This window comes from Dromiciops gliroides, chromosome 1, assembly GCF_019393635.1.
Source record: "Dromiciops gliroides isolate mDroGli1 chromosome 1, mDroGli1.pri, whole genome shotgun sequence".
Classification (NCBI taxonomy): domain Eukaryota; kingdom Metazoa; phylum Chordata; class Mammalia; order Microbiotheria; family Microbiotheriidae; genus Dromiciops; species Dromiciops gliroides.
This window is the reverse complement of record NC_057861.1, coordinates 9,270,743-9,284,174: the sequence shown is the minus strand read 5'-3', so window position 1 is coordinate 9,284,174 and position 13,432 is coordinate 9,270,743. Positions and strand designations below refer to the sequence as shown.

Below are 13,432 nucleotides of genomic sequence, written 5' to 3'. Positions count from 1 at the left end.
CATACTTCAAACAGACATGGATACAGAAAGACAGACACGTGAGGGAGGGATCAGCTTCAAGGAATGGGACCCTTGGCAGCAGATGTGAGAGTTAGCTCCAAAGAGTCAGACCTGGCAATCAAGAATCATTGTGGAGAGAAGTAGACTCTGGGAGCCCAACTGGGCAAGCTAATTAGCAGAGATGCTGCACCTGAGGATGAGTTTTGGGGGGACTTGAAGAAAGGAGAAATGGTAGTACCAGTTAGTTGCCTAGCTACATAGAGTTGTTCATATCCCACCACCATGGAACTCTAAATTTGTACGAATTCCTCTCATGGACATTTAGTATATTTGTAGGAGAGCAGATCCCAGGTTTATGTGGAGGGAATGTTTTGTAGATACTGTTTTTCAATTATGCCACCTTAGTAAATACCTTTTAAAAGAGCTAATTATGTCTACTTAAAGAGCAATTTGTATCTACAGACTGATTGCTAATAGGAATCACACTGGTGGGGGCTCATAAGCTAACATCATTGGAATGAAGACTGTAGAACCTGAAGTAGCAACCACGCTATAGGGACACAGTTCTTAAGAGGGAAGGAATGTTGGGAGAGTATCCCAGATAGCACTGCATAAACAAATCATGTGGACATATTCATAGAGGAAAGAGAGAAGACATGTACTCACTCTGTTTCCCTATCAAACTCTGCTTCCTCTTTCTTTGTCTAGCCCAGAGAAATGAAGCCCTGCATGTGATTACTCTCAGAAAGTGGACAATCCAGACAGCCAAACTGCAGGCTAGTCCAAAGATGTTTGGACTATGAACTTTTAGACTGAGGTAGGTGAAAGAAGCTGGATACCCTGGCCTGAGGTGGGCAAATCCCAGGGACCTTTGAAGGCACCAATAATGATCAGATTAGCTCCTCCTAAACACAAGGGTTGGCAAGATTCCTTTGGGGTCAGAACCTGTACACATGGCCTTTCATCAGTCACTCTCTGGGGGAAGGATTCTGCATCACCTACTTTCTTCTTCTTTTTTTTTTTTTGGTGAGGCAATTGGGGTTAAGTGACTTGCCCAGGGTCACACAGCTAGTGTTAAGTGTCTGAGGTCAGTTTTGAACTCAAGGCCTCCTGAATCCAGGGCTGGTGCTCTATCTACTGTGTCACCTAGCTGCCCCACATCGCCTACTTTCAAGGACCTATGGAACTGAGCACAATACTCGAGATGTAGTAGGACCAGGGCAGAGAACCAAGGGACTAGCATTTCTCTACTTAATGCAGCCCAACTTCCTGTTAGTTTTTGACTGCCATTTTTGACTGTTGCCTAATATTGAGATCAACTAAACACTAAGACCAACACCAACTACTGAGCTATATGGATCCTATGATTTCTTTCTTTTTTCTCCTCCCTTCTTCCCTCCCCTTCCATAATCTTCCCTTCTCTTCCTTTCCCTTCCCTAACCTTCCCTCCCCTTCCATGATCTTCCCTTCTCTTCCTTTCCCTTCCCTAACCTTCCCTCCCCTTCCATAATCTTCCCTTCTCTTCCTTTCCCTTCCCTAACCTTCCCTCCCCTTCTCCTCTCTTCTCTACCTCCCAAGGATCCAGGACAGGCTCCCCCTCTCCAAAGTTTGCAAAGATGCCAATGATTTAAAAGTCCATGCCCACTTCTCTTGGAATCATAGCATTTAAGGACCGAAGGGGGCCTTCAAGGTTCAACCCATATCTGAGCAAGAATCCTCTCTCCTCTCTGCAACAGACCTAAAGCTCATGGCCCTCCAACCTTGGTTTAAAGGCCCCCCAGCAAAGGGGAACCAGGAGGATGCTGGAGCCAGCATGAACAAGCAGAGCTGATGGTTCAGTTTTCGGTGTAAGCATGGATACTGCCAAAATCAATAAATGTCTCCCATCAGGGCTTGACTTACTGGATTATTGATTGTCTAGACTTTAAAAAGTGATGAAGAGGGGCAGTTAGATGACGCAATGGATAGAGCGCTGGCCCTGGAGTCAAGAGTACCTGAGTTCAAATCCGGCTTCAGACACTTAACACTTACTAGCTGTGTGACCCTGGGCAAGTCATTTAACCCCAATTGCCTCACTAAAAAACAAACAAACAAACAAACAAAAAAAAGTGATGAAGAGGGGCAGCTAGGTGGCGCAGTGGATAGAGCGCTGGCCCTGGGGTCAGGAGGACCTGAGTTCAAATCCGGCCTCAGACACTTAATACTTACTAGCTGTGTGACCCTGGGCAAGTCACTTAACCCCAATTTCCTCACTTAAAAAAACCAAACAAACAAACAAAAAAAAAGTGAAGAAAATGTTAATAATGCAAATTAAATTTAAATTTAATTTAATTTAAAAGTGGGTCATGGGTACAATTTTTGGGAGAGAGAAATGTTTTGTACATTTGACAAAATTTACAAGTCTTGTACCTTTACCAGTATATTCTATTCCTTCACAAGGCAGCCCATTCCCCAAGGTTTTCCTTGTATGAAGCTTAAGCTTGCCTCTTTGTGGCTCCCCCCACCTTGGTGTCCCCTTGGCCCGAGGCCAGAAGGACCAAGCCCAATCTCCTTTCCCTACGATGGCCATACAGATGCAGAGGGCAATCATAGGACCTTTGACTTCCAGCTGTCAGGGACCTCCCAGGCCAGTGGGTCCAACTCTCTCATTTTACAGAAGGGAAGTTACTTGCCCAAAGGTTACCTGGACAGTAAATAGCAAAACTAAAATTCAAAGCCAGGTCCAAACCAGTAGCTTTTCCATGTTGTCTGACTCTCTTGGTCACAAGTCTTCCTGAGTTATGTCTTCTCCGGGCAAATCACCTCCCTCTGAATCCAAAACCAACCCCACCCCCTCCCAATCACACCAATGCACACAGGATAAAAGAGAGAATGTTGTGAGCAATCTCCTTTTATTAATTTATTCTTTTTTTCTTTTCTTTTTTAAAAAAAAGAAGTATTCATTTTGGTATAAAAAAATAAATATTTTAAATATAAGACTAAATAAATAAAAAATAATTTGTCAATATGAAACATTTCCACAGGGTACATTCATCAAACAGGAGTTTCTCCAAGGTCAAGATCATTCTGGTAGAAATAGGTGGATGGAAAAGGCTTTTAAAAGACGACTTTGTGGTAAGTGCTATGGGCAAACCCCTTCCAGGCACAAGACATAGGACTCAGACCCTGTTGAGGTGGGGAGGGGGTGTGCGGCTGTAAAGGACAGGCACTGATAGCGATGGGGGGGGGGTGTTAGGTTGACCCAGAAATCCACCTGCCACCCTATCTAAGCCCCTGGGCAACAATGGAGGAATAGTGAAGAGTCCAAGTGGGTGGGGGTAAAGGTTGGTGACAATGGTGGCAGATGGGTCAGAAAGGTAAACAGAAAAGCAAGGACGCTGCAATCACTAGGGCTAACAGGTACAGCATGAGGATGGGTGGCCTCAAAGAGTCCGTGTCTCTTATGATTGCCTAGCTAGGAGAAGCTAGCCTCTGTCCCATCTGAGCAGGTGGGGTCGGGGTGGGGGGGCCGGGGTTGAGGGGGAGCAGGAAAAGGCACTTTCACTAGATTCAAGAATACAGAAAATGTCACCATACAAAGAATGAGTGGGCCCAGGAAGCCTCGGAGGAGACACAGGTGGGACGAAATCCTGGGTTTCCCTAAGCCTTTGGTTTACCATTAGAGCTAGAAATCTCCAGCTCCCCAATATTCTGTGCCCTAACCCCCACTTCCCACCACCAGCCATGGAACCTGCCACATGGGTGGGGACTGGTAAAGTGCTTAGAGATACTCAGAAGAAGGTACAAGTAAGTGCAAAATTATCACAACCGTTTTTCATACAGGCAACTCATTCCCCACTGTCCCCCCCACCCCACCCCAGTTCAGGAGAAAGTAAAAAAAAACATCCTCATAGCAGCTGCACCCACTCTGCTTCCTCCTCATCTCATGTTTCTCAACTCCCCCCCACCCCCCCCCCACAGTACCCAGCACAGGACTCTGCACACAGTAGGTGCCTAATATATGCTTGCTGAATCTGAATCCAGGCATGGTATAGGCAGGGAAGGAGATGTAACATCCTTATCAGTGCTGAGGCCCTGGGGTAGGACAGAAGGCCCTTCCTTCTGTCCTCCCACACCCAATCTCAGTTCTCCCTTTGTTGCCATAGCAGGAATAGACAGCTCTCAGCCTGGGAGGCCAGGAAGAAGAGGGGGTGGCCCATCTGACCTAGGGAGAGGCCGGCTGGTCTGACCCGGCTCACTCAGGGCCCAGATAATGAAAGGTCTCAGAAAGATTCTCAACAAAAACAGGCCAGGGCAGGGTGGGGGGCCCCCCAGTTGTACTCCATATCATGCAAGGTCAGCTTCGATCTAGGGGGAGGCCTGGGAAGTTTCAGAGGTGCCTTCCTGTCCCACACTTGTTGTAGGTACCTCCCGAGACCCCCCCAGCCAGAGTCACAACAACTAAACTCCAGATAAGGCTTTAAGGAGAGCAGGCCAAAAGCACATGGGGGGGGGCGGTTTCAGACCAGCACCTGAGAGTCATTCACCAAGGCCTTCAGTCCCAGCCACACAGTGCCCTGCCAGACACCAAACTCAATTCACAAGCAGTTCTCAGGTCTGAGTCTTGTCTCCCCCCTCACCCCAGAATAATATATATTATTATTATTGTTGTTGCTGGGGGAGGGGCATTAACTTTGACAGGAAAAGCACCAATAAATTAATATAAATAGAAAAAAAACACAAATAAATAGACAATCCCCTCGGGTTAGATGCTGTAGGTGTTTGGCCCAGCTAGATCTCAGATCGAGCCAGGCCAAGCTTCCTCCAGTGACCTCATGGTCCTCTCCCTTGCCCTGCTGACTCAGGAACACGGTTGCTTCCAGCCCCAGCCCCTCCCCCCACCCCACTCCTGATCTCTTTGCAGTCCTAGTATGACCTTGTGTGGGCTCAGCCAGGCTGACCTGACGGCCTCTCCTCTCTATCCCAACCCCATCCTCCAGTGATTTCTCCCTTTCTAGGCCTGGTCCTGTGAGCTCTCTGGGCTACTTCTCCTGGCCTGGAGACCCTTGGGACCCAGATGGAGGGTCAGAAGTGACCCCGAAGGCCCACTGGTACAACCAGCTAGCTCATCTTACAGACAAGGAAACTGAGGCCCAGAGGGGTGAAGGCATTAAGGTTAAGGTCTCCCCAGAGAAGAGTAGGCAGCCTGGTAAGCGGCAGGGGTCACTGAACTTTCAAAACCTTGTGCTCTATCCACTGTACCACACTCCCTTATGCCCCCAAGCCTCTCATCCACCGCTGACAAGTAGATCGTTCACACTGAAGGGACTGGGCAGGAAAGGGATGGGGGATGAGCTGGCTCCCCGCTCCTGGCCCTCGTGAGCTCTAGGGTGGGACGAGGGGCTCGGGGGAGAGGCAGCAGATCCACAGGGCTTCTCTTCATCAAAACCTTCAACTCCATCCCTCAAAGTGCCTTTTGCCACTTCTTACTTCTCTCTCCCCAGAGGGGTGCTGCCTCTCCCGAAGGAGCAAAGCCCTCCTCCAACACTGAGAATGTCCCCAGATCATCCCAGATACTGACAAGACCAGCAGCTACCTGGGCCTTCCATTCCCTTCCCATAAAGATTCCTTTCTCTACGTGTGCCCCTCTGACGCCGGCTTTATCGCCTATCACTTCAGATCCACGGGATGGAATGAAGATTCCGCGTCTCTTCTTACACCACCCACCCCTCCACAATGTCCCAGGCCAACCAGGCGTGGTGATCCGACCTGCAGACCACCTACGGGACCTTGAGAACCCCCAACGAGGGCTCCAGACCAAGCTTGGGGAGCTCTTCGCTCTCAGCGACGCCCTCCCCAGGTCTGCATCCCTCTCGGGAATCCTCGGGCCCAGACCCGGGTTTTGAGATCTCTCACAGGTCCACGAGTCGAGGTGACCTCTGGGGATTCCCAGGATGCTTAGAAGGCCTGGACCACCAGAGCAATGACCTGCTTGTATTTCCCTAGCAAGTGGCAGCCGGCTTTCTTCTTCTGGAAGGTGTCCTTGCTGGACGTGTCAGGGCCGTAGGAGACGGAGACGTGGGCTACGTGGTACTTCCTGCACAGGCGGCACGTGAGGTTGTTGAGCAAGCCCCTCATCATGGCTGTGGTCATGTTCAGCCGGCTGATGAGGGGCTGGGCGCCGGGGTTGAGGGCCTTCTGGTCCCGGGTGATGTTGCCCAGCGAGGCGTTGAGGTAGGCTATGATCCGGTATAGCTCCACCAGCTTTTCCTTTTCCGTGCCATTGGCATGGAAGGGCGGGAAGTCCGTCACGTTGGGGTTGCACAACTTGTCTAGGTTGGTCTGGAATGGATCCCCTTGAGCCTTGTACTGGGGAGTAAAGAAGAACGGAAGGGTTAACAGACAGCGGGGAGGGAGGGGCAGCTCAATGACTCAGAGGAGGGAGGCCCTGGCTGACCCTGGAATGCTTCAAGCAAGAAGTGATGTGGAAGGGACTCGTGCTCCAGGGAGGCTGGACTGGACAGGTGCAAGGGTTTCTCCTAGCACCAGAGGCTATGCTTCTGGGACAAGGGCAGACACCAGGGAGCTAGGAGGCCGGGTGCCGGACTGCAGGGAAGAGTATTCGGCCCTTCCCAGACTCAACGTACCAGAGCTGGGGAACACTAGAAGAGAGGACGTCAGAGGAGGGAAGGAGCTTAGAACATGGAATGTCAGAGTTAGAAGAGAGACTGTCAGGAGAGAGAAGGAGCTTAGAACATGGAATGTCAGAGTGAGGAGGAAACTTAGAACAGAGAACGTCAGAGAAGGGAAGGAACTTAGAATTTAGAATGTCAGACCTGAGAGGAAGTTTGGAAGAAAGAATGTCAAAGGAAAGAAGGAGCTTAGAACATGGAATGCCAGAGTGAGGAGGAACCTTAGAAGAGAGAACGTCAGAGAAGGGAAGGAACTTAGAATTTAGAATGTCAGACCTGGGAAGGGGTTTAGAGGAGAGAATGTCAGAGGAGAGAAAGAGCTTAGAACATAGGATGTCGGAGCTGGGAGAAGACTGTAGGACAAAGAATGGCAGAGCTAGGAGGGACCTTAGAAATAGGATCTTGAGTTGGGGTACATGACGCTTTTTTGTAAAGGTTGGTTACTGTCTCCATAGAACTGCTTTCCTTTTTACGCCTCTGTATTTCATGCATTCAAAAACATTCTTCAGAGAAAGGGTCTTTGTGAGGCTTCACTAAACAGCCAAAGGGACACACACAAAATGTGAAGAACCCCTGATCCACTCCAGCCCCTCACTGTGCAGAGGAAGAAACTGAGGCACCTGAAGGGGAAGTGACTTCATCAGCTGGGAGGGGGTCCTGCGTCTCCTGCCTCTAGGGCAGAACTCTTCCCATCATTCAAGGCTGCCTTCCTGACCCGCCCGCGTCATAAGGGGGTCTGGAGGGTCAGATCACACACTGGCTGTGAAAGTGCTACAGATGTTACCAGATGTGAGGCCCATTCACTAAGCCCTTTGTACCCATCCTGAAGCTAAAAGTCTGTGGAGGACACAGAGGACGTTAGAGATCCAGAAGCGCCACAGTCCGAGCCTCTGGACTAGGAATAAGGGACTCTCGGGCTCAAGCCCAGCTCTCCAGTGGCCACCTGGGTGACCTTGCCTTGTCACCTCTCCTCTGGGCCTCAGTTTCCCCATCAATAATATGAAGGAATTGAACCAGCTGATGTCCTAGGGCTCTTGGAGGTCCAGCAGTCACACCTGGCAAGAGTGTGCAAGCACGAGCGCGCGTGTGCGCGCGCACGCACACACACACACACATACACACACACACACACCTACTCTCACTCACACCCAAGCACTCACTTTCCCTTTTACACTGCGTCTTCCTGTGTCTCCTTCGAAGGCAGCCACCCACAGAACATTGTCTCTCTCAAACACTGCCTCATTATCTAGTCCCGATCTCTGTTTTCCTTTGTCTCTCAGTTACTGCCCATCTCTTTGAATCTCTCTTAGGAGAACAGGAAGTACATTAGGAACACAGTCACAGAATCGGAGCCTAAAGGGGCCTTGGAGGCCACTGAGTTCAAACCCCCCCCAACCCCCACCACTGGGCCCCAGTCTCAACTCAGAGACTTCCAGGGAGGTAGCCAGCCTTCAGTGGAGAGAGCCACAGGCTAGGAGGCTCCAAACCTGGTCTAGGGCAGAAGTAGGGAGTGGAAGGTGCAGTAATAATTTCAGCTCCATGGCAGGAGAGTGGTCTCAAGGTGGGGTGGGCTACTCAGTGGGGTAGTGAGCTCCCTGTCATTGGAGGTCTCCAAGCAGAAGCTAGAGGGGTCATTATGGGGTTAGTCAGTCAGGTCTGGGTTGGCCACTGAAGCCTCTGTCATCCTGCGATTTTATGAGCTATTTCCTATACGATTTGGGGCAAGTCCCTTATTCAGTCCGGGTGTCAGTTCCTTCATATGTAAAATGACCTAAATTTAACCTAATTTTCTAAAACCGATTCCAGCTCTGAGGATCAAGGATTCTGTCTCTGTTGCTTTTTGTCTGTCTGTCTGTCTGTCTGTCTGTCTGTCTGTCTGTCTGTCTGTCTCTCCTTCTCCCTCGCTCCCTTCTCGTTGTACTCAGCTCCCAAATCAGGAAGCCTACCCTCCCAGAACCCCTCAGTGCTCCCCACAGCCCCTCAACAGCTGCTGTGTTGATCCTCTTCCTACCACATTCCAGCATGAAAAATGTTGGGGGGTAGCAATGTGGCCCTGGTCTAGACCAAGGCTGTCATCTGTGTCTTCCTTGAAGCTTCCCCACCCACCAGGTATCTAAGTCACCACCCTCAGCAGACAGACCGGCTTCCTGGCCTGGCCAAGTGGTGCTGGAGGAAGCCCCAGGTTGGGGCTGAGGGCAGGGAGTATGTATGGGGTCACTCACATAATAGGTGAAGAGTTCCGGGGCGCTGTTATTGAGCTGATTCAGCTGGTTCCGGATCTGTGACGTGAGGTTGCCTGGGCACTGGTGGCGCATTTCGCATTTGGGATCATCGGGGGTGATGGGTAGGGGGCTCCCGGCCCCATGTTTCCAGTGCAGAACCAGCAGCAGGGGCATGACTCCTGGAAACAGGTGGGGAGGGGTCTATGAGTGGGAGGGTGTGGAAAGACCTGTAGCTTAATCTTCAGGTCACCTTGGGTGGGGAAGGGAAGGCTAAGGCAAGGATGGAGGTGCCTGTAGCCTTGCTCATAGATACTAACAATCATAGGGAAGACCATCACTCAGATTTCCAAAGGGAGGTGAAGGTGAGAAAACACCTTCCCCCATGACAGCCCTATTTGGTCAGTAGGGCACGAGTTCTTATCCTCATTTTCAAATGTGAGGAAGATGCTCATCATTGAGCCAGGATAGGATGGGGGTGTGCTTGAGCTCTCTCCATCTCTTCGTTGCACCCTCCAGTTTCATATCTATGATCCATGTTCCCCCTAAACATCCCCTTTATTTTGTTGCCTCCATCTTTATTCCCTGATTCTGCCCCAGCCCTGTCCCTTAATCAATCAATCAATCAATCAGCCAACCAATCAATCAATCAACAATGCTATGAGGTCAGGCACTTGGGACAATTCCAATTCTCAGAGGAGCTTATGCTCTCTCTTACCTATATCCCCAAAGTTCAGCCCACCATCCCCTATCCCTATCTAGGCCCTTCCAGCTTCATCTCCTCACCCTCTCTCTCCAAAGAGAGTGCCCCAATATATCTTACTCAACAGCATTCCCTTCACCCCACAATCTACAGTTAAAGAATTTGGAACTGATTTAGACCTTTTACAGAGGAGGAAACTGAGGCCCCTAAAGTAAAAAGACTTGCCCAGGGTCACACAGATAGGAAGTTTTCAAAATCTGGGGCTCTTTACGCCACATTCCCCACACCAGGGGCCCCAGGCCCAAAATAAGCCTAGGCTAGTCCCCTCCTGTGGGGTGGGGGCCTGGAATCTGGGCAGGGAGGTTTTTACTCTCTGAGTCAGGGCCGGGAGGGTCCGAGGGGTCCCACCTGCCCTGGGGGTGGGGGTGGGGGGCAAAGGAGGGAGGAGGTGGAGGAAATGTTGCAATAATGAAAGGGAAAGGTTGCAGGAAGTAGATCTGTGGGGGAGGCAGAACAGAGAGAGGTAACTGTGAGGGCTGTTGGGACCTGTCTACGGAAGCTCTGGGCTTGTGGCTGTCCAGCCGCCTGAGGGATGGACCACATAGCCTCCCCGCCCCCATGCAGCCCTGGGCCTGGGGGAGTGTGCTCAGCCCTGCTCCATCCTCTGGGGATGGCCACCCTCAGCCTCTCTGAGTCACCCAGACCTGCCCCCGCACCTCCCCCCTCCCCCTCCCCAGGGCTTCCAGATTAGCTAAACTTCATTCAGCCCCAAGGGTAAGACAAGTGCCAAAGGAGGGAGGCGAGCCCACAGTCGTCCCAGGCTCGGGATAGGGACACAGCCGGAGGAATGAGAATTTCTTAGTGAAAATGTGACCTCGTGCTGCCCCTCTGCCCACCCCCTAGAAGTTAGGAGAGCATCCCAGGAATGTCAGAGTTGCAAAGGACCTCTGAGATAATCTGGTCCAACCCAGAGGGAAACTGAGGCTCAGGAAAGTTTAAAAAAGATAGCAGAGCTGGAATGTGACCCCAAGTCTTCAGATTTTTCATCCCGGGAGCGAGCCTGGGATTCCCCGTCCCTCATCGATTCCACACCCCCCCCCCCTTCCTCCCCGAGATGCATTTGGAGAGGTGCGGCAGGAAGAGAGTCCAGGATTATGATCTGGGTGTTTGGGTTATTTGGGTCTCAGCATGGCTAGGAAGCTAGGAAGACCTGGGTTCAAGTCCTAGCTCTGACACAGACTGGCTGTGTGACCCTGACAAAGTCATTGAGTACTCTGGGCTCAACGCTGGAAACTTCAGAGAAAGCTCCAGTCTGCACTGGCATAGAAAGTTTTCTCACTGGGGAACTCCCTCCACCGATGGAATCACCAGTTCAGTCCCCATTCTTATCTTCTCCACCCCCCACCCCCAACCACCACCACCACCACAGGCACACACCTGCTTAGATCTTCCCTGTTTCCTCCTACCCGAAGGCAGAGCTCCAGAGTAGAGGAGACTCATGAAGTACTGCCCCGTCCCAACCACACACGATGCTCGAGCTCGCTCTCGCGCGCGCACGCACACACACACACACACATACATACACACACACACACATACACACAACACACACACATATTCACTCAGCACAAATCACTGGCTCTCTGCCCTCTGCCAACCCACCCACCCCTGCCAGCGTCCTGCAAACACCCCCATTTGGGGAGAAGAAGGGGGAACAGAAAAACTGCCTCCAGACGTCCTTAGTCCCCATCCGGATCCTGAGCAAAGTGGAGTTAGAGAAGGGAGCTAAGGGTACGCAAGAGACAGTGATTGCATGGATGAATGAATGAGTGAATGAATGAATGAAATGAGAGGAAAAGATTGAAGGGAGAAGAAAAGAAACTGCTGATATGAGAAGGAAAGAAAAAGAAGGAAGAAATAGGAAGAGAGAAAGAAAGATGGAGAAAAAGAAGGGGAAAAGGAGAGGGAGGGAGGGAGGGAGAGAGAGAGAGAGAGAGAGAGAGAGAGAGAGAGAGAGAGAGAGAGAGAGAGAGAGAGAGAGAGAGAGAGAGAGAGAGAGAGAGAGAGGTGGAGGCGGGCGTAAGAAGAGTCGTCTGGGAGGGAGGCACAGAGAGAGGCAGCGCTGGAGAAGGAAGGCAGGCAGGCAGGGGGAGGCTGGAAAGGAGCCGGAGCTCTGGTCAGGACTCCCCCGACGCTGGCAAACCTGAGTTCAGTGGCCACTCAGTCCTGGAAAGCCAGGCGCGTCTCTCTGTGCCGCCGCCGCCTCCTCCTCCTTGTCCTCCGGATGCTGGAGAGGCGGGCGCCAGGGAGCCATGTGCAGGGCCAGGGGAGCCTGCAGCCACTCGCTCGCTCGCTTGCCCCACTCTCCTCCTCCCCGCCAGCAGCGCCCAGACCCGCAGGTTGGCTCCGTGCGCCTCGCCTGGCCGGCAGATTGGGCGGGCGAGCTGCCTGTCTGTCTGCAGGGGTGGGTGGGTTCTCTCTCTCTCTCTCTCTCTCTCTCTCTCTCTCTCTCTCTCTCTCTCTCTCTCTCTCTCTTTCCCCCACCTCCCCCCCGCCCCAAGCACCAAGTCAGGAGAAGCCCCATGGGGTGAGGGACGGGGCGGGCGGGGTGTTGCATTTACCTGCGGCCAAGACCTTCATTGTGGGCCGGACTTGAAGTCGGGAGGGACCTAGTGGAGACTGAGTTTATGTTGACAGGGGTGTTTGCAGAAATTCATGCTCGAGCGGGACTTGGCCTGGTTTATATACGGGAGCCTATGTTGTAAGACAGAGAAAAAAGCTATATTTAGCCACTCAAAAGGATACCCAATTCAGGAAGTTGTTTGAGGTGCATCATAGTTGTGGAAATTATGAATGGGACGAGAGTGAAAGTGAGGGGGGGGGCGGTGAGAAGGGGGGGAGGGGGCGGGGAAAGGAGGCTTTTTTTTTTCCCTGCTCTCTTCTAAGAATTTTTTCTGATCGAATTATAATGGTCTTCCAAAAAACCAACAGCCTGTGGCTCATTTTTCTGAATTGTTTGAAATTGAGGCAGGGGGTGGGAAGACATCTCTCCCCACAAACCAGGTTCTTCACCCCATTTCCCTGAAAAAAGGATCGTGAAACTCAGAGAAACTTCCTGACTCACCTGGTAGGGAGTGAAGTGGGGCAAGGGGACAAGGCCAGCCTGGTGGGGGGGGGGCGGTGGGGATGGGGAATGAAGGTAGGAGACTGACATTTGACCTCTCTCAGACCCTGTGGGATGGGGCAGCCTGGGAATGTGATTGCTGCTGTGACGAGAGGTAGGAGGAAGAATCTGGCATGACCCCCTCAGTCACTGTGGTTTCGAACAGTGAGGAATCTCACACTTGACTGTCAGCCGGTGCCAGCCCTTGGCAAAAAGGTGCTGTCACTTAGGGAGGCTAGTGATGTCTGGGGTAGGTGTGGAGGGCTGCTTAAAGAGTGGCAGCCAGAGAGGCAGTATATCCCTGGGCTTGAAGTCGGAGGTTAGAATCCTGGCATTTATTCTCTGTGAGACCTTGGGCTAGTCCCATTTTCTCTCTGGGCTTCCATTTCTTGAAAATGACGATAGTGGGCTAGATTACAGCTGAGTTACCTTCTGGCTTGAATTTTATGCTCCTAGGGGCAGCTAGGTGGCGCAGTAGAGCACTGACCCTGGATTCAGGAGGACCTGAGTTCAAATTCGACTTCAGACACTTGATACTTACTAGCTGTGTGACCTTGGGCAAGTCATTTAACCCCCACTGCCCCACAAAAAGAAAGAAAAAAAGAACGAACAAAAGGAAGGAAGGAAGGAAGGAAGGAAGGAAGGAAGGAAGGAAGGAAGGAAGGAAGGAAGGAAG

The 13,432-nt window shown here is 51.5% G+C and overlaps 1 protein-coding gene across 1 annotated transcript; it reads right to left on the bottom strand.

Moving 5' to 3' along the window:
* Positions 1-5,937: 5,937 nt before the first annotated feature.
* LIF (LIF interleukin 6 family cytokine) lies at positions 5,938-12,233 on the bottom strand. The gene is made up of 3 exons (XM_043974745.1): positions 12,215-12,233; positions 8,894-9,072; positions 5,938-6,348 (listed from the first exon to the last, which is right to left on the bottom strand). Exons 1-3 carry the CDS (start codon positions 12,231-12,233, stop codon positions 5,938-5,940), a joined length of 609 nt encoding a protein of 202 aa, XP_043830680.1.
* Between the last annotated feature and the right edge of the window lie 1,199 nt (positions 12,234-13,432).

Coding starts and splice junctions, on each gene's coding strand:
- LIF (XM_043974745.1), bottom strand. Junction 6,349..8,893: donor CGGAACTCTTCACCTATTAT/GTGAGTGACCCC, acceptor TTTACTCCCCAG/TACAAGGCTCAAGGGGATCC.